Here is a 26,869-nt window from a genome sequence, read left to right on the forward strand (position 1 = left end):
AGCGCCGCCGGGGCTAGCAAGCTAGCGAGCTAACGTTAGCTGAGCGGGGCGGCGCGCGACGGCGTAGCGCCCCGTTAGCTCGGAGGCCACAAGCTAACTGTAGCGCACGTTGGGCTTTAAACGGTCTGTGGGTGCGGGGAGTATCGGTCGAATGACCCGTGGCTGGCGCAGGGGTCGCTTTTATTTACGTAAGCTTGCTGAGGCGGAGGCGCTGGCTGACGGAACCGGGCGATGGGCACGGGGCAGCCCGGCTAACCCGGGCTGGTGCTACTGGGGGACGGAGCCTCACATTAGCCGTCCCGCTGCATCAGCACACGGGAGGAGGACGGAGGGCCTCCCAGCGCTATCAGGCTGACCGTTACGTTATTTAGCCGGACGCGCGTGCCACTCAACAGGAAACGGTCGTTCGAAGATGGTTCGCAGCCGGCGTTCAGTTCACACACCGGCCCTTAACGCGCACGCGGGGCCTTTTCTGTCCCATTAACGTGACTGTTATTGTTTTGCAGGTCTGTGCTGCGCTCAGCTGCAGAGTCCCTGGGTCCCGGCAGACGGGGCAACCACCTGCTGTTCAGCTGTTTTTTTCCATTGTTTACATGCGCCTCGCCGGCAGGAGGTTTGGCTCCTGCAGCGGAGGACACCTGCAGCCACGGCGCGCCCTCGTCTTATTACAGCTGCTTTGACGAGATTACTTGGGATTTCCAAGGATTCCAATTAAACTTCACTCTACAAGTTTCATATGATTCGTGGCGAAATAATGACATTCATCGGCATAGTCCGAGAGGACCACTCCAGGATGCCCCCCTGTACTTTTAATGATTCTTTATTTGGCCTGAGGAGAAGCTTTACCCCCTGCTCGTCTTAATGACGGGCCTTTTCTGACAAACGTTAAAGGGCCACCGGGGGCCAGGATTGTTAAGCGCTCTACCTGCTCTTCCCTCCGATTTCAACAGTTGAATAGACTTCATCGTCCTCCAGACTTCACGATGGAGCCGTTCTTCAACCCTTTTGACAACCTGGTGTGTATCCTGCTAGGGATCTCCTTCACGGTGTGGTTCACCCTCCTTCTGGTCTTTCTCATTGTGCCTGCCATCTTCGGGGTGTCCTTTGGCATCCGGCGTCTTTACATGAAGAGCCTGGTGAAGGTCTTTGAGGTAAGGCTCTGTCCCATTATTTTCAGCTTCTTTATTTTGACTTGAATGAAGCGAGGGACACTTGTGTTAACTGCAGGTTAGGGTCATGTGATCAGACGTGTTTGCTTTTGGGTTGAGCCTATAAAACACACAGGCAAGACAAACGCTTGTCTGGCCGTGTTACCACTGCCATGAAATAATCGATGCTCTTTCCAAACGCCTAATAAATGAAAGAATATTTCAGTGGTGTCTGTAATATTTAAAAGTGGTTATTGTAATAACTGGCTTATGCAGCTTACCAGCTAAGGCAGGGATCCATTCATCCCTGGTTATGTAATGAGTGAAAACAGTGGCACAGATCTTCTCAGTATCTCCTGTCTCTGCCTGGAATAGTGTACTGATATTCACTTTGTAGAATCATATAATTAATTATTGAGTAAATCAGTACATCAGCGTCGTTGTCAAGTGTCAATACATTGCCACTTGACGGTGTCTATTTACCATCCACGCTGTTAGGAAGTTTCTCTCCCGTGTAAATGAACTAATAAATTAATCATCACTACCCAACACGTACCACTGAGAGCTGGAAATAAACCAACCGGCGGAAAATATGCTGAGGAGCTCTTGGCTCATCATTCCTGCAGTAGCCATGAGACTTGGAAAGAAGGTCAATGGACAGGTGCACTGCTCAGTATATCCCATCTCTGGATTGTGTTATTTACAGATGTTGGTTCCTGTGAAGGTATACATTTCAGGAAATGCCACCTTTGGCAATTTAAGAGCAGCAGTGACATTTTGTTCCTCTAACAGTGTTGTGTTACAATTATTCCACCATGACCCAGTCGCTCACAATGTGTTGGTAATCTCACCCCTTAATTTGCTCCCTACATAAGTTTAGGCCTTCTCCACCTTCATGCTGCTCTGGAGCCACCCCTTCAATCATTTCCTGGAGGTTTTTTTTTTTGCCTGTGCTTGTTTTATGCCAGGAGAACACTGTGTCCTTTTCCTGTCTTTGAGTGGCCATAACCTGTGTTTTATTTTGGCGTATTGTGTGCAAACTAAAGGCTTTTGTTCCTTACTGTGTTACAATAAATAAGATGTTATGTCCTGTAAAAGCAAAAGGTTGTGTTTACTAACGAGTAGTGTTTTGTTTGTCTCACTCTCAAGTTCAGCTTCTTAAGATTTTTTTGCCATTAGATAACTCTGTTCCTAATGAGCAACTCTGAATAAAGTCAGAAGTTGTTTTGCCAGTCGTGGCAGCTAATGTTTGCATGTCTGGCCTGTGTTTACTTTCTTAAAGTAAATCTTTACACATTTATTGTTCTTTCTTTTTAGTGGGCCACGCTTAGGATAGAGAGAGGAGCCAAAGAAAAGAATCACCAACTGTACAAACCGTACTCAAATGGTAAGACCTTTTAATTTAAATGTGTGCATGCATGTTTGTTGTGCGTTTTGTTTTCAGGACGAGTCTTGTTGAACTGCTGTTTCTGTTTTTCTTCAGCAATCATTGCTAAGGAACCCACCTCCTTGGAGGAGGAGATAAAGGAGATCCGGCGAAGTGGCAGCAACAGAGACCTCGACTCGGCCTCTGAGTTTGAGATGTCTGACATCTTCTATTTTGCTCGTCGAGGAGTAGAGAGCATCATGGACGATGAGGTGACCAAGCGGTTTTCTGCTGAGGAATTAGAGACCTGGAATCTGCTGACGCGCAGCAACTACAACTTCCACTACATTAGCCTAAGGCTGACCGTCCTATGGGGGCTGGGCCTGCTGATCCGCTACGGCTTCCTCCTGCCTCTTAGGTATTAGCCGTGCCTCCAACAAAGAGGTCATATTTAGAAGAGTACTCTGTAACTGTTAATTTTGTGCACTGTGTAAAAACCTCCACCTTCACATTAGAAAACTTTAGCTATTTAACAGTTTAGTGATCTGTGCATTTTAAGATTAGTCACAGCATGAGCACCTCACGAACTTGCTCCACAACAGAGGAATAACATTAAATGTTGACATATGCACTGAGTCAAACAGGGGGCTCTTCATTCAGGGTCAGCCAGCAGAGGGACAGTGACTCAGGACTAAGCCTGGTTGGCTCCGTTCCAGTTGCTAGTGGGGTGATGACTCAGGTCACAGCTGCACAGACCGATTACATTTTCTGCCATGCAGCTAGATTCTCCTATTCAGTACTTGTTCAGTAAATGTCATCCAGACTCAACACTAGTATGAAATCTCCACCTTTATAATGTCTTTCTAATCCTCGGCCAATTTAATCTGCACCCTCTCCAACCCTTAGTGATTGGTTCATCCTGATTAAGTCAACCTGTTGGAAATCTTAACTGTTGCCTAATATGCCCTCCTGCAGGTTTTGGAGTTATCAGTAGAATGTGATCATATAAATTGATAATAAAACCCAATTCCCCCTGGGTGGAATAACCTTTACATCTTACATGAACTGCATATAAGGATACTTTTAAATCTACAGATCAAGCTCTTGCATTTGCTGAACTTCTGTGTTTGATATAGAATTTTTTTGTTGAAACATTGAGTAACCTGCCTGTCTCTGTCCTCCAGGGTGACACTTGCTGTCACTGGCGTGGGCTTACTTGTGTTCCTCACCTCTGTTATTGGATTGTTGCCCAATGGAAGGTAAGAATAACTGAGCGCTACTATTTAGTGATTCGTTCTCTTTTTGTCCACTGGACATGGAGTATACCCTCATGCTGTTCATGTGTTGTTGTTTTTTATAGGATGAAAAACTTCCTGAGTGAGAAAGTTCATTTGATGTGCTACAGAATATGTGTCAGAGCTCTGACAGCCATCATAACCTATCATGACAGGTAATAGATATATTATCATTGATGTGAACTTTTATTGTTCATGAACTCTTTGTTTAGTTGAGTCTGAAAATTTATGGGATATTGATGTTGGCTGATCAAGATAGATGGGACATTTGCCCTGTGGTGAGGATGTCGATAAAACGATAGCAACGCACCGAGGCCAGTGCCATCTTATGTCTTCTTATCACACATTCTGGCTCTGTTTTGTATTTCTATTTTTACTACATGCATTTCCTGACAGTGTGATATCAAGTTCATTATGCAGTTAGAATTGTTGGCAACAGGTCTCATTGTCTGTTTATAAAGTTTAGATCAAACACTGCCCTGTGTTTTCAAGCAGTTTCTCAACTTCATGGTCTACATAGGAATTTTAGCTACACTATAACATTAGAAGCAATGCAATTTCAAATTTAAGTTCAATATTTAAAGCCATTCACAAGGTCACTCGTGATCCATGCAGCCCCTCTGCTGTGTGTGTGTGTGTGTGTGTGTGTGTGTGTGTGTGTGTGTGTGTGTGTGTGTGTGTGTGTGTGTGTGTGTGTGTGTGTGTGTGTGTGTGTGTGTGTGTGTGTGTGTGTGTGTGTGTGTGTGGTGGGGGGGGTTACATAATGACAGCAGAGTTGTCTTTGAAGGTCACTCACCAGAGTGTGTTAGTAGGTGCAATGTGAGCATCCAGATGTAAGCAAGAGTTGCACAGTAAAGTAACTTAACTATAATACCAGCAACACTCTTCTTTGCAAACCTACTGTATGTGAACCACAAAACCAGTGATGTGCTTAACTGAAACCCCAAGACAGAGCCAACAAGGCTACAGCTTTATTAAGAACCTTAAACATAACACTGAAAGTATACGACCATTTGCTACATGCAAGTGTCAGAAAGCTAAGTAGAGGCTGTGCACTACTGTTAAGCACAGGTTAGTAATGAAGGGTTTACTTAAATATAACAGCGAGAACAGGAACACGAACAGAGGATGGCACATGCAACAGGATGTGGATGAGGAAGTTGTTGTGTTCTATATAACAGCTGGTGGTGGTGGGTTTTGTTTTTTTGGTTGACTGTTGTGAAACGTGAATTGACTTGTGTAATAATTGAGGAAAGGGCGCAGAGTTGTAGGTGAGACAATTGCCTCTTCGATATGAATGTCTGCCATCAAGGCCTAGCTTCTTACATGTGTTTCTCCTACGTGTGGGTTTATAAATACACCAGTGAAGTAGGAATCATAGCTGTTGCTTTCTATTTAAGATGGTAACTCTACCTTTGGAATGTGGTTTAGTACTTTTAAGTCCTGCATAGTCTAGGAGTCAGAGCTTTGACCTGACTACCATAGTTTGCTTTGTGACAAGAAGATTTGAGACACGCAGAACCAGACTTACCAATGTTTCAGGCTTATTTCAGATTGCATTATTTGCTTTTATCTGTAACTGTACTTTGATTGCATCTACTACACTCAGCATTGTTTCAGGTCTGGCTCATAGGTGTCATGATACAGTGATTAAACCAGTCTGATTATCTCCACCAATGTAGTGAAAATAAGCCCAAAAATGGAGGCATCTGTGTTGCCAACCACACCTCACCTATTGATGTCATCATCCTGGCCAGTGACGGCTGCTATGCCATGGTAACTATACTAGTGCCTTTGGGAAGCTGGGAACATTCAGGTTTTTGGGGTGTACCTGTTGCCTGATGTGTTTGTGTTGTGTTGTGTTGTTTTGTTTGTGTTGCCAGGTTGGCCAAATCCACGGTGGCTTGATGGGAGTCATTCAACGATCCATGGTAAAGGCCTGCCCACACATTTGGTTTGAACGCTCAGAAGTCAAAGACAGACATCTAGTGGCCAAAAGGTGTGTCAACCCCTCTCATTTTGATCAACCTTCAGTTTTTCCTTTCTTTTGGCTTTTAACAATGTATTAATTGCTTGGACAATTTCCTTTTGTTAGCTTTTACTACCAATAGTTTTCACACATCTTCTCACTGTTTACCTACATGCTTCTTCTGTTGCAGACTAAGTGATCACGTAGAAGATAAATCCAAACTGCCCATTCTTATTTTCCCAGAGGGTGAGTAGGTTCAGCGACATGCTACACATATGTGGACTTTAAAATACCACTACAATCATAATTCCATGCATTCTCTATATCCTCAGGTACATGCATTAATAATACATCAGTAATGATGTTCAAGAAGGGCAGTTTTGAGATTGGTGCCACAGTGTACCCTGTGGCTATTAAGGTGAGTGCATGAGTCTTTTAAAGTACTATTTAAACCTTATTGGTCAGTGCACTATTTTAATAGTTATGTTGATTATTGTTGATTTTGATTTGGTTGATTGCCACAGTACGATCCACGATTCGGAGACGCTTTCTGGAATAGCAGTAAATTCGGCATGGTCAACTACCTGTTACGCATGATGAGCAGCTGGGCCATCGTCTGTAGCGTGTGGTACCTTCCTCCCATGTCTAGAGAGGTGAGAATACAGGACTAGTTAACCTGATTCAGATACGTTTTATACCGGGGTATAATGAGGAATGATCAGGAGAATCTTTCTTCATCAGCAGCCACGGAGAGGGCACAAATATTTATGTGGAGCTGTTTTTTTTTCTCCATTTTCTCTATTAATGTCTATTTTGATCACTTTTGGCCAGAACCTGGCACAACCAAAATTACAATATATACTACATCTGTTAAATAGTCCATAATCTGGTTCAGAATTGTAATGAGACCAGCTTTTGAAGAACAATTTTTCAGTATTAGTTTTTATGAATATGTGTGACTGTGTGTCCGTTTATGCTGATGCTCTCTAACAGGAGGGAGAGGATGCTGTTCAGTTTGCCAATCGTGTAAAGGCAGCCATTGCCAGACAAGGGGGACTGGTCGACCTCCTGTGGTAAAACAACACACCTTCACTTTGACTCAAAAGATCATTATTATATTCAAATCCTGTTTATTCAGTCAGATGACACTGACGCATGCATTGGACTACTGCTTTAGGCATTGACCAAATCAGTAATCACTGTCCTTTCAAACCTTTCTGTAGGGATGGAGGACTGAAGCGAGGAAAGGTAAAAGACACGTTTAAAGAGGAACAGCAGAAGCTCTACAGTAAAATGCTTGTCGGCACCCAAGAGGACCGCAGTCGCTCCTGAAGGATCTGTGTGGAGGTGGACAGACACTCTGACTAACTACACATTTAGAGCAGGGTTCTCTCTCTTTGCTGGAGCACCTGGACTGGAAAAATCCCTCTCTCGTGTCAGTTGTAGTCCATTTGGCTTCCTCGGTCACTGCCTCATGCCTGGAATGTTCAGTTATGTTACGATGGGTTGGTCTGAGTCTGCTGCCCTTTGTTGGAATAGCTTGACTAAAGCCTTGCTGCATTAGAAACGAGAACAAGGTGCGTACCAAAAAGGAGCATCGTCTTCCTTGACAGCAGACTTTGAGGGAAACTTGTTTTGTTATCTATAACAGAGTTCCTGTTTTTGTTTGCTAGTTTTATCTTTTTTATTTTACCAAAATCTTCTTATCCCACTGTATAAACAATGTAATGTTACAGATCTGCTTATACCTGGGAGATAGATAGTGTAAATTAAGACTAGTGTTTTCTTAAGCGACAACCTGTTACTCGGTTCAGGTTTGCCTGACGGGATCATGCCCGTGATCCGGGGCACTGTGTCAGATTTTGTTAAATATCAGATATTTTTATGAGCTTTTTCAAAGTGAAAAAAAAATATTGTATTTTAAGCTTTGTGTTTTACATTAAGACCTTTTGCCACGTATGTTATCACCGTAGGAGTCAATGTTACAGATGAGCTTTTGATGTTGATTGTTTTCCCACTGAATGTGTAAATCCTCACATAATGAAGTGGAGATGACGCTCACAGTTGCTCTGATTGGGGTTTTCACAGAGCGATACAGACCGTTCTATTCCAGCTAACAATGCAAAGCAGCTGGAGAACCAGTTTTATAATCCACTCACTCACGAAGAATCAGCTTGGGAGGCTTTTAGTGTTGTCCTTTAAGCCCATGACACAGTAGTGATGCAGAATAACAACAGTCACATAGTCTCCCGACTAAACCAGTTAGATGACAGCGCATACATATTCATACAGCACACTTCCCAACAGCCATTGTGTTTTATTGGCTACCTGCTCGTGCAGTGAGCAGTATTTCCTAATTAATTCTAACTCTAAAAGGCTTTGTGTTAGTCCCCCCTCAGCTGTGAGCTTTCTCCCTCCTAGTCTCCTCAGTGAGGTGTCAAAGGGCCCCATTCTCTGGGGTTGAGATGCACAGTGTGCAGTGTTGTCATCCCTCTGACCAGCTGTCATCAGAGAGAGTCATTTATACATTTCAAATCTCTACGTTATAATAAATGTTGAATACCTGAGGGTTTCTGTGCTTTTCACACTGTTGTTGCTCTGTCCCGTCCGTTTTCTATGGAACCAAGGGCCCAGTGACGCAGTTGCGGCTCAGAGTGGAGATTTTCGTTACTGTAAATGACATTTTCAAGATGCAACAACACGAGTTACAACTATAATGATGCAATGCTTGATATACTTGTTCTAAACTTCTATTTTGGACCCTCTCCTGGGAGTTTGGTGTATTTACTTTCAAATGTTTTCCAAAATAAAATATCTTTAGCATTGTAGAATCCCAGCATTCTTCTAAACAACTTTAATTAGCTCTTGCTTATCTGTGCTTTTCCTGGCAGACAAACCAGGACTTGAGTAACATTTCCTGTGATTTATTCTCCAGTGGGCACCAACAATAACAGTCTGCCATGACTTTTATTTGGAGCATTTTTGCTTCCAATCTGTCCTAATACTACTACTTTCCATCAGCGTGTGCTGCTGATTGCTTCATCAAAATGTCGGGCCTCTTCTGGAAACAGCCTCCTTTTTAAAAGGGAGTTTCCTCCTTCTGCTTCTGGATTTCTTGGACTTTTTTGCACATCTGTTGCAATAGTTTTGAATAGATTTGTCAGCTAAGATCTCAGCGGAGGAGTTAAAAGGCGCAGTCGGATGAGCGTCAAAGAAGGCTGCCCGTGTAAACCCTGTCACGGCTGAACACTTCACCAGCAGCACTGTGGAAACCCAAAGCAGTCATTGCTTTTACCCTCGACTGGAGCTCAGACTGGGGGATGGCACCGATCCACCCACTCCAAACAAGAGGTCCACTGACTAAAGAGGAAGCTGCAGCAGGAGAACAGGCTGCTCCAGAGAATGACTAAATGACTAAACCCCAGATTACGCCCGTAAAAACCAAGCTGATCCCACCGCTGCAGTGAACTGGTGCAGGCCTCCACAGGCCTAATGGTGCTTGTTTACTGCTTCTATACCTACACACCGAAAAGCCAACAATAAAGATAAGACACATCCTGTTGATTTATTAGGAACGTTTGACAGGTGTAAAATCGAGAGTAACCAACTCGACAGAGAAAATGAGCAATTTCCTGCTGGGACAACACTGACGCCTGTGGTGAGCTGACGACACTTTCTGATGCTTTTCTCGGCTACTGATGAACTGTGGTTTTTATATGTGATCTAGATTATGTGTGAAGTTACCACAGCAGTCTGGAGACTGTCAGATTACGTGGGACTGCGTACACTTTGAAGCGCGGCGGTCGCAAAAGTTGCTCAAACTCGCCCTGTCACAAGGAAGACTGCAATTGAAAGCAAACGGCGCGGGGCGGAGCTCCGGAGTTCAGAGCCGCGCCGACAGCGGCAGAGTCCACGGTCCCGGCGTCGCGCGCAGCGTGGAGCGGAGCAGATGCAGCGGTCCGGCCCGCTCTAGTCCTCTCACGAGCGAGCCTCCAGTCCGAGTACCCGAGGCCAGGCGGAAATCCACGCGCAGCGCGAGGCTCCGGGGGCTCGACGATGGGCATGAGCGCCGGCGACGACCTGACACGACGGCCCGCCATCAGCGCGCGACTCGCACCAGCAGCCACACGGCGCCCGCGCGGCGATGCTGGCGGTCTGTGAGCGCCTCCAGTCGCCGCTCGTGCTCACGCAGTAAGTCTTCGTAAGCCCGCGCGCGGAGGAGCCGCCAGGCCCGCGGCGGCCAACCGCCCGCCCGCCCGCCGACGCTGCTGCGGCGGACTTTCCTCGGACTCTTTTTGTGAAGGTGTCTCTCCAACATGGAACCGTTCGCTGATGTGCTGCTCGTCACCGCCAACGTCGGATCACTCTTCGACAACGTAAGTAGTGAAACGAGAACCCGGGCTGACAGACGGGATTAGGGCTAACTAATCCCCCCCCCCGGTGGGCTCCGCCGCTCACTAGCGTCGCGGCGCAAAGACGCAACAGGTCTGTTGGAGCCTGTGATCGCGCGGCCGCGTCGCGGTGCTTCATCCGGACTCTCTCTGTCGTGCTCCGCTGTCACCGTGTGTTCGTCCGCGGCCGCCGATGGAAGCGAATGGACGGTTGATCCTTTACCTGCGCGTCTCGCTCGTCACGTGACCGACAGATCAGGCGATGCCCGGTGCTCCTACCATTACTACTACTACTACTACTACTAATACTAGCTACAAAGCCTCCCACCGCCACGCCGCCCCCCACGGCGATGAAGCCACCGGGCGTTAATGTCAATGCGCGTGTTTGAGGCTTAATTAAGACTCATTAAAAGTAAATGAATCAAAATCACGATTGTTCATATTCATATTGTCTAGAACCTTTTTTAGTCAGGTGTAGTAAAACTTATTTCACAGATCCTGACCTGCACATAGAGGTCTTGACTTGTTGCCTCACAGGACCCACATTACTCAAAGACAGTACTGGATTGTATATTACTTACAGTTTATGAGGTAATGCTGTAGTTCTGTGGTACCGTGTCAGTTATTTTAGTCTCCAGGTTCCGCCTGGTCTGGTCTGACCACTCTTTCAAACACTGCTGGGGGGGATTATGCTCATGGAAATTTGGCTCTGGACCAATTCCTGGTTGCCAGATCTGGCTCAAATGAAAACATGTCAGATCCTATTGAGGGTGATATGTAAACAGATGACTATCTCCTCCATGGCTCTTGAGCCTTGTCCCTATTTCTATAAACAAAACCCCTAAATGTTCACTCAGCCTTTGGGAAAAGAGCAAAACCTAAAGCTCTGGACCAGCTGTCAGGATGGAATGCTGGATATTCAGTTTACTGTTGAATTATTAGATCGCTCCATACATCGACTACATAACCTGGCAACCCTTGCTGACTCGTGACAGCCATTGATCTGCTTGAACCAGTGATGCCGCGGAAGCTGGCTTATGACGTCTCACCACGTCTGACGCTCGCTTCACACAAAGGAAAAGCAGCCTGTTTTGTTTATGAACGCGGGCCCTTCAGACGGACAGAGGCAGCAGTCGTCACGTCCTCCGCGCACACAAACACACTGTGAGCGGAGACCTTCGGGTCAGGGCTGCAGTTTTCCGGTGCCACTCGCATGCAAATGCACTATGCAAAGCTGTTCCTCTGGCGGAACTATGCTTCAGACCTGACCCGTACAGCACAGCGCTGTGCAGGACTCCACGTCTGCTACGCGGGGCAAACTCTGATGACACGAGGGGACATGAGCAAATGTTTCAGCTTTTATGGTTCCGCCTGTTAATCTTTTCCTGTATCGTTGGGCCGCGGAGGCGATGCGGCGGGAGGTAACGCAACCTCGGCCGCTCAAACTGATGAAACGGGTTCAGGTCCGACCTGTTGTTCCACACGTGTGATCCGCTCAACGAGCCTCTGTTCCCCTGTGGAAGCTCCTCCGCGGATGCACGAAACATGTTGCTGCATGTTTAGTGGTGGTGTGATAATAAACACCCGGTCCATGAGCCCGTTTACCGCCGCTGCACCAGTGTCACCACAATTCTGCTATAAATGCACGGGTTTGTGAATCTGTTAGTAATGTTTTATAACTTAGGCCAATAATTGTAGTTTTATCAGCAGTGAGGCTGTTTCTGTGCGAGCGTCAGGTTTACTGCACTCATCTTCCGATAATGTGGCTCATCAGCATTTCCATGTGACTAAGCTGTGATTGTTCGGGTTTGGATTCTCGCCGCTAAACAATCCCGTCGCTGAAACCTGTTCCAACATGTGTCCAACATGATCCGTGTCATTTAAAATGCACTGATGATTTTTCTCTTTGTATTTTGTAGGTGGGTAAAATTCAGAGTGAATGGTTGCAAGAATTGTATAAGGTAAGTTTTGGGTCTGGGTTTTTGTTTTGCGCATTAGTCACTGCTTCGAATATTTGTTATTTTAACCAGTTACTGAATCTTCACCTTCCGTTTTGTGTCCAATCAACTCTGGTTCAGTACAGTTGCTCGCGTTCCAATGCTGCTGGCGTCATTCCCGCGTTCACATCCCAGCATACACAGCTGCTCCGTGTTATTCTACAAAGCTGATAAGATAACATAGAACCGTGAGGCTAATTCCAAATCTCAAACGTCCCACGTTGCCTCTAATGATCATCAGCTTCCTGGTGTAACATGGAGTTGACCCTTGTGCGGTTCCTGTTGGAGTGTTCAACTTGAACCTTGCTTCTTTGCAGACTGTCCACACCCACAAGCCACAGTTTATTGGCCTCCACTTCCAGGAGGTGGGAGGGAAGGACTACACAGCCAACATGGACCATGCAGAAAACTTCTTCAGGTAGTATTTAAGCAGCTTGTATTTTCTGTATTGACGACTTCATGTGTTGGGAAACTGAACCAAAACCGTTCACTGATTAAATAATAGATAAAAAAATTCTCTAGCTGCTTTCTCTGTTACCTGATGACCTGATGATGTGTGTTGTTTGCAGGAGCATTAATTCCAGTGTGGAGATGAAGGAGTACGACAGAGCCCGCATCTACGTGGACAACCAGTTCCAAGCAGAGGACAGCTTCACGGTAGGGAGCACAGTCAGAGCAGTTCACGTGTTTGTCCACTAGGTGGAGCCCCGCGTCAGGAGGAGGTTGGAGGTGTTGGACACATTGAGCTGACGGGTTGGAATGAAATGCAGAGTTTGGAGCAGTACAAAGCGAACAAAGCCGAACAAGACCGGCAATGGTCCGAAAGTAGAAAACGGCCGCTAAGTGTCGGACCACCAAGACGATGGCTTTGAGTGTTCAGACCAGGAAATAGTCACATTTATTGCAGACACACACACGAGATTGTAGTAAAGTGAGGGATGTCAGCAAACGTCTTAAATGGCGCCACGAGGCTGTAAAACTGTCCACTCCATCATGTTTGGGACTAAAGTGCCAGAGATAAAAGTGGAACATTTGACTAATCAAAGCAGGTATGCAGATTCATCGGGTCATTTCATCTGTTGTACACGTGTGTGTGGGTGTGCGTGTTTGCATTTGCTGGGTTTTCTCCAGGTTGTTCTGCACAGTCGCATCCATGTTTGGAAATGGGTCACGGGCGGTCGCGTCGGTCTCACAGATACCGTACGAAAGCAGCGTTGTTGTTTTTGCACAGACGCGCGGGACATTACCTCCGTGTTGCCGCCGGCTCCTCTGTTATTGATCTTATCTGCTTCTTCTTTCGCAAGCGGCAACAGAGATCATAGAGCCTCTGCGAGTGACTTCTTTCTGAGCGCTGCTCAGACGTTGCCCGTCAGGATTCCTTTTGTCTGGAGCGACGTCTCGCTGGAAGCGGCGTCTGACCGGGGTTTTTCTGAAGCCATTAACCCTTACTCCTCCCAGGTGCTACCCTCGCGCCGCGTGTCTGACAGCAGGGGTCAATGGCTGCGCGTGGAGCCTTTAGGTGCGTGATGCGAAAAGGAGAAAGTCAATGGGCAGGTGTGGGGGGAGACAGGCCGAAGTCAATACGTTTAACTCTAGATTAAAAGTATTGATCCCAGCCTATTTGTGCACGATAAATAAAGTGTGAGGGGTGAGTCGGCGGGCTGGGGGGGGGCAGCTGGGACTAAGTTTCTCCTGCGCTCCAGCATGCGCACGCTTTCACTCTTTGCCCTGAGAGGGCTGTCGCCTCCCCCCTCTCCCCCCGTCCCTCCCGACGCCTCGTTCTCATTTCGTCCGTGCCACCTGCATTGATTTTCAATTTGTTTCCCCGCGGCTGCGGATCATCAGTTAGGCGGCCAAGGGAGAGTTTGGGGGGTTCTCCTCTCGGACGGGGCTGCGGGAGTAGAGCCCTGCATGCATTCCCGGTACAAATGGTGTTTTGATAAAAAATCACTTGTAAGTCAATATTTTTTTATTAAACTGTGCACAAACCTGATTGATGAAGATCGGTGCGTGGCAGAGTATGTGGAGGAGAAAGTGGACGGGAACGTGCGTCTGTGCTTCCTCCTGTGCATCACTGTAACATAGTATTAACGCAAAATGACACCAGCATTATGGCTAATTACCCAGTGTGGTTTCTGAACTTCTTACAGGACTATTAAAGTTAACTTCACCCCATTTGCAGGCTTTTAATAAGCTATTGGTGAAGGTGTGCTGCAGTGAGAATCTTTTCAACTTTAATAAATCCCTCTCAGCGCCACAGCTTAATTCCCCCGCTTTGGACAAGTTGCTCGCTAATTGTTGCTCACTGGAGCCGACCGCCGCGACGCGTCCCTTTTGCGAGATGAGGATGACTTTGGCACTGAAGATAAATGACCTCTTCAGGGACAGATCTCTCATGCTCCGGTTGGATGAGGACGGGTGTGTTTGCACAGCGGTCCGTCACGCCCCGAGCTCCCTCCCGAGCGCCAGCTGATTTTTCTCCGGGCCCCAGTCACGGCGGCGGCGCTGGCAGACAGCAGAGCCACTGCTTAATACTTTTTAAATTGTTTTAATTTTCTGTCTTTATTGATCCCACAGGGCATGATTAATCAGATCAGTGGAGCAGGCAGTTAGTACATTAAAAATTGTCATGGCTGTGTGTGTGTGTGTGTGTGTGTGTGTGTGTGTGTGTGTGTGTGTGTGTGTGTGTGTGTGTGTGTGTGTGTGTGTGTGTGTGTGTGTGTGTGTGTGTGTGTGTGTGTGTGTGTGTGTGTGTGTGTGTCTTGTGCGGTTAGGCGCTCACTTTGTTTGTCTGTAGAAGATGAACTATTTACTCGGTGTCATTCCATAAAAACCTCACAGTTCAACTTGCACGAGAAACAAGCCAGTCCATCGTCTCGCTGCTGGAGATGATTTGTCCTGCGCCTGCGATCACATTTAGTTTTTGCCCTCACGGCTGCTGAAGCTCTGTTATTTAGTTGGAAAATGGTTTCACTTGTGCAAATCTTGCATTTTTCTTATACTCCTGTTGCATTTGGCATTGAGCCTTATGTTGAGATATCAGGAGGGTTATCCCATCATAAATTCAGATAAAATATATGGCAGTAAGACACAGTCATTCACAAATAGCAGTACTATAAAAAGGTAAAGCTGAGCTGAACGCAGACTAGGCCTCGGTCACACCTATTAACGATATTGATGTTGTGACTGTTCTCATGTGTCTCTGTGTAACTGTTCTCATTCATTCTAGAGCTTAGAATGACTTTAAATTTGTATCTACATGTGTTTGTGTCTCCACAGGCTTTGGGCAGCATGTACTTCATCCACAAGACGCTGAAAGACGTCAGTCAGTATGATTTTAATGGTAAAAAAAACATTTTCTGTTTCCTTTTGATTTTCCAACATTATTATTCATTAGCTTTGTTTGTAAGAAATAAATAAATACGGGAGCTTCTCTCTGAGGGTAATGAAGGTCTGATGACCTGAATTCAAAGTGGAGCTGTCATTTCCCTGCTGCATAGTCCAGTCACGTTAGGCGTGAAAAAGCTCTTCAGAAAAGCTTATGGAAGAGCCATAAACATCCCGGAGCTGCCACTCGCTGTGTGGCCCCAACCGATTGTTGTTGGCCAAAGGCGCTCTAATGGCTCGCTTATAGATCCCCTCATCACGTATGCCGCTCTGATGAGGTTAACACCAGTTTATTGATCGCTCTTTGCATGTTTTCTCGCTCCCTTACGCCGCGCTGCCCCTCTCCGCTCCCCGCAGCCAAGGACTTCAGACCGGTGTCGGGCCGGGACGTGTACGTGGGCTCCATGAGCGGCGTGGCCACGGTCGAGAAGGAGAAGTTCCCCAAGGATTTCTGGCCCGATGTGAGTGTGTGTGTGTGTGTGTGTGTGTGTGTGTGTGTGTGTGTGTGTGTGTGTGTGTGTGTGTGTGTGTGTGTGTGTGTGTGTGTGCCAGACTGTGAGCGAGGCAGAGGAAGTTGTTGGGACAAATGAGTCTGCTGGGGCTGAAGGGGCCGTCTGCCTGCTCTGACAGGGAGATGAGACAAATTATGTGAGGGAATCGATGATTATCAGTTCGGCCATGGCTCACTGCTGTTTGGTGACGTGCTCTAATTTGTCTCTGTTGCAGTTCAAGTGGTCCAGAAAGGGATTCATGAGGACCCGCTGGATCATACGCAACCAGTATGTACCTCGCCGCAATACACCAGTCGGCCCAGTGTCATGTTGGAGGCAATTTGTAGAAAATGTTTTATGAAAATAATTTCAGGACACAAATAGAAGTAATGTTTAAGTAGTAGTAAATAAAGCTAGAAGTAAATGGAGGGTCACAGGGTGCTGCTGCTGTTCCCTGTTCACACTATTTGCTTGGCTGTCGCAAGTCAACACGGCTCGTCTGTCGGACGCGCATTAATTGTTTCCCAGTGACAGCTGAAGAAATGGAGCCAACGTGCGGCGCAATAGATAAGTGTGCTCGCGTGTGGACTGAGCGCTAGTCAATTGCCCTCACTGATATGAGTGAGACACGCGTGATGGAAGACGCACACGCTCGGCCTCTCGGTGTCGGGATCCGGGGCCTCGCCTCACGTCACCGTGTTTTTCTGTGTGGTTTTGTTCCTCGCAGGGGTCTGGACCTGGTCAACGTCCACCTGTTCCACGACGCCTCCAACCTCATTGCCTGCGAGTCCAGTCCCTCTATTTACTCAGCCAACCGCCGAAACGCCCTCAGATATGTCATCGACAGGTCTGGTTGGACACAAAGCGTCTTAACGTCGGGCCGCGATGAGACGAGACACGTTTCTCACCGCGTTCTCTGCTTCCAGGATGTCGGGCAGCAGCTGTGTTCCGCTGCCTCTCTTCCTGTTTGGGGACTTCAACTTCCGGCTGGACACACTGAGTCTAGTCGAGGTATTGAGTGATTCATTCTCCCACAAGTTGAGTGGTGTGTGTAAGTCTGATACTGTAACAGATCTCTGTGTGTGTGTGTGTGTGTGTGTGTGTGTGTGTGTGTGTGTGTGTGTGTGTGTGTGTGTGTGTGTGTGTGTGTGTGTGTGTGTGTGTGTGTGTGTGTGTGTGTGTGTGTGTGTCCGTGATCAGCATCTGTGCATTTCAGCGGACGTGCAGAAAGTGATGAAGGACAGCGGCAATCGGGTGCAGAAGATCATCTGTGAAGAAAAGGACAACGACCACCAGGTGACGGCCGCTGCCGCCGCCGTTTGGGGGCCATTTTGTTTCTGCTCCCTCACCTCACCTGCCCCCCCTGTCACCTGCAGGTGCTGCTCCAGATAGAGGAGAAGCTGTTTGCCTATGTGCACCAGGCGGCGTTCAGGGAGGACAATGGCAGAGCGGTGAGAAACCCGAGCGAGCGCCGCCGCCGCTGTGACTCCGTGCTGTGATTACCCGCTGCTTAGCAACAATCTGACACGGGCTGCAGATTAGATCAGCGGAAATAATGAATGACCGCACCGCAGATACAAAAGCCAGGGAGCAAACAGAGCCCGCGATAGGCGTCGCAGTCAAGTGGCTTTTCACCTGTAAACTTGTACTCGCTGGCTTCACGCTTGTCGTTTTGATGGCGCTAATCTCTCGCAGCTTCTGAAATATGACAAAGAGGTGGCAGCCTTTCATGACGTCATCGGGGAGGAGGACATCAGGTTCCCGCCCAGGTGAGCCCTCCAGACGCTTGGATAACCCCCCCCCCATCCTCCTTCGTTGTCTCTGGTCCTTAAACGCACCGTCTCTCTCAGCTACCCCTACAGTGAGGACCACTCGAAGCCCACCCAGTACATGAACACCCGCTGTCCCGCCTGGTGCGACCGCATCCTCATGTCGCACTCGGCCCAAAAGCTAATCCACCGGGTCAGTCCATGTTTGCACGCACTCTATTACAAGACTCTATGCGCTTTGCTCCAGGTCATGTAGACGATCCATCCTTTTTCTTTTTTCTCCGCCAGAGCGACGGTGAGACCAGCGTTGTTTACAACACCATGGGTCCTAATGTCTGCATGGGTGACCACAAGGTAACAGCTACATGTGACGCGAGGACGCAGACAAGCCTCCCACATAAACTAACTCCACTGTGTTCTTGTGGTTTCTCGCAGCCGGTGTTCTTGTTCTTCCCAATGAAGACGAATGACCATTGACTCGGGTCCTTCTCAGCGGTGAGCTTTGTGTGTGTGTGTGTGTGTGTGTGTGTGTGTGTGTGTGTGTGTGTGTGTGTGTGTGTGTGTGTGTGTGTGTGTGTGTGTGTGTGTGTGTGTGTGGTGGAGAGATCGGGTTCGGGGGTGTGAGAGTGATCGCCGTAATCCTGCGCCGCTCCCCGGGGGGCCGTAAGCCATGCTGGCCCCGCGGAGCCGGGGTACGAACTAAGATGAAGAGCCTGCGGGACACAGGCGCTCCTTTGTGTCCAGTGTAGTCGGCGCACGGGCCATCAGCACCTCTCCCTGATCTATGTGCATTGGATCCTCTCTGCCGGCGCCGCGCTAAGCACCTGGGCCGGCCCCCTTTTTCATTAATTACCACGCGCGTGGGCATCCGGCGGAGACATACGTTGCAGCAGACAGCGTATCGGCAGCTTTACTGCCGTGACTTTGTTTTGCTGCTTTTAAAATAATTCCTCTAAGGACGGACTCACTTTCGATGAGCCTCCTTTTTCCTAGAGCTGCAAAACAATGAGTTTACACACAAGGGGCACAAAAGGTGCTGCAGCAGCTCTCATCTGCTTTGGAGTTGTTTAGTACAAACAACTCTTCTTAGTTTATGTTTTGCTTTTAGCGCCAGCATTACATAATTTGCACGGTATCAAAGAGCACTTCAAAATAAAAATGAAAGTAATATATTTCGGTTTTAAATGTTAATCCTTTAGTTGAGCTGATCTTTTATGACCAAATTGTTAACTTTACTACTGACATCTTCACTCGCACTAAAACAATCCTTTGTGTGTGTGTGTGTGTGTGTGTGTGTGTGTATGTGTATGTGTATGTGTATGTGTATGTGTGTGTGTGTGTGTGTGTGTGTGTGTGTGTCTGTGTGTGTGTGTGTGTGTGTGTGTGTGTGTGTGTGTGTGTGTGTGTGTCTCCAGCCAATGAGGGAACCACAAGCCCCCCCCCCCACTGGTCTCCACCACCGCTGCATCAGTACCAGGGGTAATGGTTGTGACGCTACCCGCTCCACCATCAGCCAGCCCACCGGCCTCCTCAGCACGCTCTCCATCCTCACATCACCATAGCTTCAGTGACTGAGTGACTGAAGCACTGGCTTGGATTGATCAGCAGGTGTCGCGAACCTCTGAGAGCTAGATTGTTCTTACTGGAGACCATTTTTCAATTGGATGAAACATTAACACATGCTTGTTTAAATATTGCCCTAAATCATTTATTAAATCTGGAAATGGAAATTTCCATCGTAGCCTTTGATTGCACCAACCAAGGAGATTCCAGTAGCCTCCAGCCAAGTTTCAGAATAATAGAACTCCTATTACAATAACGTGCTTAAGAGGTGCATCATGAAAATTACTTGATTTCTAATCAAGTATTGCACATTAGTCAAACTGGTTATGTGTGAATGCTTTTATTTTTTTTAGTTTGGGTATTTGTTGGAGGTGTTTACTGTAGCAGGATCTGAAGCAGAGGGACTCGGTCTGTTTCACTCATGTAGCTCGCAGCGCAGCTTTAACCTGGTCTGATGCCTCCTGATCACACTTTACATTTTAATTTCAAGACGTCTGCAACGGAATGGTCTTCACACCGACGCTCACTGTTCATGTATCACAAGTGCTTTAAGCCACACTCTGCTCCCAGGGAGTCCTCCTTCCTGCTGCGTGCTGCTCTGATTGACATTGACCTTTATTTTTTTAAAGTCCAAATCAATAATGTCCTGTATATAAAGTATATACACAGCTGTGCACCACACAGGTTTGCGTTGGCTTTGCTTTCTCTCTTTCTGATTGCTCCCTGTTTTGTTTGGCTTCTGTGGTTCTCATTTCTTACTGTAGCATACGTGCTATGGGGTGTTTTTGACGTGCGAATTACCATTTTGACATATTTGATCTTTAATAGAGGCTAATTGAGGTATTTTAATGTGTTTGTGGTTTGTCACTCATTGTGTTCTACTGTTTTCGAGTCTTGGGTGCGACTTTTTGTCTTTTGCACAGCTTGGTGGAACAACAGTCTGTACATTCATACAGAAACCCACTGATATTCATGCCAAGTTCGAACGCTCATTCCTGTCGATGTCGTGGCATTCGGGCCCTGCCGTCGCAAGATTGCAATGAGTCAGTGATGCAGATGTGCAGATTGTGAACAGTTTGCTAGTAACACACCCTCAGTGGTTGGTTATAAGGCCAGTGTCGAAGGGAAGAACTGGCCCAACACTACATCATTGTGTCATTTCACTTTTGTAAATAAAAATTATACACTCAAATATGTTGCATGGTTCTTGGCTTCACCAGCACTGCACAGCTACACAGTGAATGTAAGTGACTGTGCCACATGTACAACCAATGAAAACCTTAAGACTAGCAGCGTGTTCCAGATTCCTCACACAATTAGTCACCTCGCCTGAACCCAGAATGTCACCACAAAGGTACCCGCTGCCGGTAAAAGAAGCTCATAAAGAAACATTGCTTCATACCTAAGGTACCAGTGTGATTAAAGCAAGACTCGTATAGCGAGTCCTGCTTCCATACTTCAGGGAATAGAAAGCTAATTCATCTGAGTATTGTGGACTGACCTAAGGTCAGATTTAATATTTTATTGTGCGTGTTCAAGGGCCAATAAATGATACGACAGACTTTTAGAACCTCTATTGTCTGATTTTATTTAAGCTAATAACTGATTATCTCCCGAATGACTATAAAGAGCACGTGCACATGACAACACTGACTATACATGTGATATACACCAGCAGGATGTGAGTAATCAGCAGGATTATCCCAGCAGCATTCCTCGACTTTCCCTTTGACAGAATCATCACGTTGGGTGTCAGCTGCCTGGACCAGATGGAGTCTAAATGCTCAATGAGCTGATCTGGTGCTATTGATTTTGTGCTGGGGTGAGTTGTGGCGGTCATTGTCTTCACGCTGCGCTAACAAATCACACAAGTCTTGACCTTTGACCTATGCACCTCTCTAGCGTGCCTTTTCACTTTCATTTTAACTGTCACTTGTCAACACATTCACTGTTTTTTTTCTTTTAAAGGTTTAACAATTAAGCTTAAAAACTACTAAATAAAACACATCAATTTATTTCAGGTGTTTCTACTGTTACAGTGTCATGTTTCCATTTTCACATTGTGTTTTGAAAGTCAGTGCACAGTAAACGATCACTGTTAGTGTTATTTATATTTCATCAACTTCAAGTCCACATTCAGTTAAATCAATCCGCTGAGGTTCCAATGGTTCTCGTGGGAATCATAAATAGTGACATGTGAAGAGGCTGCATCTCTATAGATGTCCCTTTCTACTGTCTGCACCATTTTAGTGCAATGGAAAATATGTTGGTGCCTCATAAACTATTCGTCTGTGTGCATAAGTGTGCTTTAAAGAATTTTACTGCAGATTTTAAAGATATCAGTATTATATTATATATAATCATCTTATGCGTGCGTAGGAAGAACGTTTTCACAAAGACAACACGGTAACAACTTCAACTCTTATCTTTTTATTAATGTGACTGATACTGGCAGGCTGTTTCTTATGGTCTGACAAAATGATGTGATGAATAAGCAGAATTTCACACAGGCCTCAGATTGTGTCTTATAAAAGTAAACAATTGACAGTCGACGTTTTTAGCTTATTTATTCGTGAAACCACGTGACCGACGTCTTCCCAACATGCTCGCCGCTCACCGATCAACCCTTGTAGGTGTAACATCATGCAGGCCTGCGCTGAAGCGTGTGCGTGTGAGTGATGATGCGCGTGGGCGCCGCGTTCGCATCCGGGGGGCGCGTCAGACGTGGTGCGGCCCGAGGCGCAGGACGGAGAAAGCCCTGCGGTGTTTGCGCAGCAGCAGCCGGATCTTGTCGTCGTCGGAGTCGGGGTCCAGGGGCTTGTTGTACTCCTCGTCCTCCACCTCGTTGTCCGAGGCCTCGCCGCCCTGGCCGCCGTGGCTCGTCTGCGTGGAGCTCGGCTCCGACGCGCTCTTCTTCCTCCACTTGGTGCGTCTGTTCTGAAACCACACCTGGACACAGCGGCAGGTTCGAACAGCAGCGGTTACGCGTTTGTGTGTGCACCTTAACACATGCGTCTTGTCTGCAGACATGACGATGTTTTTAAATTTGTAAAAAAAAAAAGGAAATCAAGACTAATTCATAAATACATGCAATTCAGAAATCCAAGCGTTTAAAAAAACAGAAGTAATTAAATAAAATTGCCTAACATTATAATATTCATAAAATAAAATGCAAGCAAATGCTAATTTAATTTCAGGCACAGGTGAAACAAATTGACATTTCAGCACAGCAATGAAAGGACTAATTAATATGAGTGGGACATCCTCACCTTGACCTGGGACTCGCTCATGCCCAGCGAGTACGCCAGCCGCGCCCGCTCGGGCCCGGCCAGGTACTTGGTCTGCTCGAAGGTTTTCTCCAGGGCAAATATCTGATGTCCACTGAACGTGGGTCTGGTGTGTTTCTTCCTGCCGGGCATCTCCCCATGAGGTCCACTGCCTGCAACAACCATTTGTTCTTTAATAACTGATGCGATGGAGCCTAATGAAATACTTCTAGAATCATCTCATTTTTCTGGACAATATCCACAGTATATCTGAATATTATGGGGCATTTTATCTGTCTAATCTGTATAATATCTAAAAATGTCACTTTACAATTTTTCTTTCATTTTTGGACTTAAAATATTAATAATCATTAATACTGTTTAATTTAAGTTTATGTGAATTTAAGAGTTTTACTCTGATTTCTATGTATTTTCCTATTTGTCTGCTCGTCTGCTGTTAAGGTCATTCCTACATCTCCTAAAGGTAACATCTGGGTGAGGCCAGACATTCACACTCACTGTTGGTGCACTGCTGCCTCCCTCCTCTCCAGTCGCAGCCGCTCTCCGCCCAGCAGCTCACGCTGCGAGCCTTCATGGGGCACTCGGCGCCGGACTTGGAGAAGCCGCCCAGCGAGGAGTTGTAGTCCCGGTTGTAGTACACGGACGTGCTGGTGACGGAGGGGCTGAACCCCCCCATGGCGGAGTATCCGGACAGCAGCGTGGTGGTGCCCGTGGAGCCCATCCCCACCATGGAGCGACTCAGGATGTCGCTGATGCCGTGGGGCGTCCCCGCCTGCAGCTGGCTGTTCAGGCCCGCGTTGAGCTTGTAGAAGGAGTTGGGCACCGAGTACTGGCACACGGGCGCCTTGAGCTCCGAGGGGAATTGGTTCAGGCCGTTGTTGAAGAGGAAAGATCCCTGGATGTTTGGATCCATGGGAAGTTCGGGGCTCAGTAGCACATTGGGAAAGATCCAGTCAGGAAAAGAGCAGCGCTGCTGAGCGGATGTGGGCTCCCACTCACTGCCCCCTGATATTCAGATAGTTCGAAGCGCTGAGCGCGTTTGGATTGAAGTCCCGGGTGTTTGTCAAAGTTGATGCCACATCAAAAACAGTTCAGCAGCACACGGAGCGCTCACGCCTGCTTTGAACCTCTCCTCAGCCACAGTGGGACGTGTGATAACTCCATATCAGACGCCTCGGTCGAGCCCGGCGGACGCCGATTTTAATGTTCCTCCACAGAAATGTGGCTCCTGCCGGTTCCCTCCTCAGATATCATAAATAAGCAGTATGTGGAAATGGACTGGCACCTTGATAAAGACAGGCCGCATTAGAATGCAGCCTGGGATTGGCCTGGGCTTCGCCGCTCTAATGCCTTTCTATTGGCTCCTCGCGGGGAGCCAAGCCTTTTATTGGAAGCCTGTAGATTAATAGTGTTTTGAACAGGTGGAGTGGGAACAAGTAGATTTTTTGACGGCCCGTGTGGCGGAGCAGAGGCAGCTGGAGCTGACGGAGGAGACGGAGAACGGAGGATCGGAGCCGCACGCGCGATTGGACGTCACGCAGCTGTTTCAGCTCATTGACGGGATCTGTTCTATTGAACCCGCTTCATTATTTCTAATTCCCATTGTGAAGATGATCAATCACATAATATATTCATGCCTCCTTCATTTTACTCAAATAGAGTTTTTTGACCTTTGTGTAGTTACCGTCTTCCGGTGTCAAATTAATGTGTGGTAGATTTTGTTTTAAGGATCACAGTGAAAACAAAAGTTTCATTGAATACATTAAAACACGATGTTGTAACATTGCGTCATTAAAACAGTTCAAATGACACATAACAGGTTGGTTGTTAAACACTTGGTTGGGGATTTCTCCAGTGTCTAACACGTTTGTCTGGTGTGTCAAAGACGCTGACAGGATGGAGGAGTTCCCAGGATGATCATAGGACTTCTTGGAAACAGAAGCAGAATAGAAAGTACTTTTCCACAGGTGATGATGTCATGTGGGATTTAAAAACATCGTCCTTATCCTGTCACATGATCCGGACTATCAGCCAATGAGGCCGACTCCCGTACACTCCTTCTATGAGTAATCCTCATGACTTTATGTTGCGGAGAAAAGCACAATGAGCGTTATTTGCTTTATTTTTGTCGTTGGTATTTTCGATGACGTGATTAAATCAGGTCACTCGTCTGGCGTTTCACTAGAAGAGACTCATATTGGATGTCGTAGAACGAGTCGGGAGAAGGAAGAGACAAAGGCAGGAAACTCACAGGCAGTGATAAGCTGCAGCTTCCAGTGCAGCACCTCCTTCACTCTTATCAAACCTGAATCGTGAACCAATGTTTGGAGAGAAGGACGACACATTAGGGCAAAAGAACTGTATCAGATTATCAGCTGCTCAGAAAAAAGCAGCATGATTGTTTAATACACTAAACTAATGCACATGCTGTGACATAAACTCATCATTATGTTCAGTAAATAGTTTCTGTACATTTCCATCTATATGTTTCAGGACGGAGGGATTTCCATGAAACCCACGTGACTTGTTGGAAATCAAAGGAAAACGAAAAGTGTTTCCCAGGAGTGATGATGTCATGTGGGATTTGGAAACATCGTCCCGTCACATGATCCTGACGGTCGGCCAATGAGGACGGAGCCTGTTCCCCATAGAGTCTGTGAGAGCTCTTTAGAATTATCTTTAATTCCTATTAACCTTTCGTGTACGCATGTTGATGTGGGTCTGCGCCACCTGCGAATGTGATGCACGAGAGAGCGAGAAGCGCGTTCCAGCTGTTGTGTTTAAACAGAGGCAGTTTGAGGCCACACAGACGGAGCAGGTGCATTCGTTCCGCTCACAGCTGCAGCTCTGCCTTCACACACAGAGCTGATATTTACTGTAAAGGATGATTTTTATTTTCACTTATCTTTCTTAATAAAGAGCCTCTATCAGGTAAACAGGAATGTCAACATGCCCATGCACTCCCTGCTTTGGGTGTTTTTCCAGACTCCTCCCCCGGCCCTTCTTTTTTTTCCTCTCATTTGCATATGTAGTTTGTTTGAGCCTCATGTGCCTCAGAACTGAAACACAAATGCATTTCACTGTTGAAGCAACATACAGTCAAGACATAGAGGAGAGAGCAGCCTGCGTCTTCAGAATGGTGAACAGGAGCTACAGCAGCGACTCAGGTGAGAAACTACCTGCAGGGTTTGACTAGAATGTGCTTCATAGTAGTGATTTAAAATCAGTATGATACAGTGTAAATCATAAACTGTCAGGTGAAGTTTTAAAGTGTAAAGATGCAAACTTTTTTTAATTTTACAGTAGTACTATATGTGCGCTGAAAGCTTTTTTATATTTTTTATTATTATTAAACATATTATTTACTTTGATTTTATTCAGTAAGAAACATGTTTGTTTTTTAGTTCATTTTGATGCAAAACAAAAAGTCATTTACTCCCACATTTTGTGATCAGATATTGAAGTGTTAAAAAAAAGGTGAATTACTGCTCAAACAGAAACCTACAATTCTTAATTTATGGCCCAACGCTGCAATTCAGATAAGAGATAAGAAGTGATGCATGTGGTTTAGCGGAAACGTGCAGATGGTCCCCGATCCCTTTACTGTAATCGCCTCCAGATGCACAGGTCTGTCCTGCAACACCAGTCTTCTTACCGGATGAAATGACATACATTTCATGTAAACATTAAAGTTTACATTCCAGTTATCGTTATTTTTATTTATTTATTATTATTTATTTTTAACAAACACCTTCAGCTTTTTGTCCAAAAAGAAAGCGTGTGTGTGCTACTTTCACTTTGACTAAATGATTTTACAGCTACTTTGTTTTATGATTATTGTTTAGTGTTGTAGTTAAACATTTGTCATCACCTCCGACTCTTTGTTTATAAGACTATTTTGATACTTAACACTTTAGATTAATAGATATAATATATAATTTTTTAAATTTAATTTTAGTTATATATTAAGAGTAAAAGGCTTAAAAAAATTACTTGCGACAGAAACCTCAGTCCACGTGCGAGTCCGACACATGCACTCACATCATCAGATCAAATCTTCTTTTTCTTGAGCCTGTTTACAATCACCATCATTCATTGCACTCATGCAGGTCACCCTGTCTCTATTTCCTGCAGGCGCTGCGCCAGAGAAACCACACAAGTGCGGCCTGAGCTGCCTCGGCCCGCTGACCTTCCACCGCGTGGCCG

General features: G+C 46.4%; 3 protein-coding genes across 3 annotated transcripts; 2 read left to right on the plus strand and 1 right to left on the minus strand.

The window, feature by feature from the left end:
• Window positions 1–983: 983 nt before the first annotated feature.
• gpat4 (glycerol-3-phosphate acyltransferase 4) lies at window positions 984–8,614 on the plus strand. Its single transcript, XM_029160843.3, has 12 exons — window positions 984–1,151; window positions 2,466–2,535; window positions 2,632–2,932; window positions 3,699–3,773; window positions 3,875–3,964; window positions 5,492–5,585; window positions 5,693–5,808; window positions 5,969–6,024; window positions 6,111–6,196; window positions 6,303–6,431; window positions 6,772–6,851; window positions 7,002–8,614. The coding sequence occupies exons 1-12, from the start codon at window positions 984–986 to the stop codon at window positions 7,108–7,110; spliced, it is 1,374 nt and encodes a 457-aa protein (XP_029016676.1). The 3' UTR covers window positions 7,111–8,614.
• A 706-nt stretch (window positions 8,615–9,320) lies between these two features.
• On the plus strand, window positions 9,321–20,568 carry inpp5l (inositol polyphosphate-5-phosphatase L). The gene is made up of 16 exons (XM_029160845.3): window positions 9,321–10,154; window positions 12,089–12,130; window positions 12,484–12,584; window positions 12,736–12,823; window positions 15,446–15,509; window positions 15,911–16,014; window positions 16,280–16,332; window positions 16,772–16,891; window positions 16,971–17,055; window positions 17,245–17,340; window positions 17,421–17,495; window positions 17,740–17,813; window positions 17,895–18,006; window positions 18,102–18,167; window positions 18,249–18,308; window positions 19,229–20,568. Exons 1-15 carry the CDS (start codon window positions 10,095–10,097, stop codon window positions 18,288–18,290), a joined length of 1,182 nt encoding a protein of 393 aa, XP_029016678.1. The 5' UTR covers window positions 9,321–10,094; the 3' UTR covers window positions 18,291–18,308; window positions 19,229–20,568.
• Window positions 20,569–21,790: 1,222 nt separating this feature from the next.
• On the minus strand, window positions 21,791–23,943 carry nkx6.3 (NK6 homeobox 3). Its single transcript, XM_029164165.3, has 3 exons — window positions 23,162–23,943; window positions 22,646–22,815; window positions 21,791–22,325 (listed from the first exon to the last, which is right to left on the minus strand). Exons 1-3 carry the CDS (start codon window positions 23,574–23,576, stop codon window positions 22,095–22,097), a joined length of 816 nt encoding a protein of 271 aa, XP_029019998.1. The 5' UTR covers window positions 23,577–23,943; the 3' UTR covers window positions 21,791–22,094.
• Between the last annotated feature and the right edge of the window lie 2,926 nt (window positions 23,944–26,869).

Source organism: Betta splendens, chromosome 9 (assembly GCF_900634795.4).
Source record: "Betta splendens chromosome 9, fBetSpl5.4, whole genome shotgun sequence".
NCBI classification, from domain to species: domain Eukaryota; kingdom Metazoa; phylum Chordata; class Actinopteri; order Anabantiformes; family Osphronemidae; genus Betta; species Betta splendens.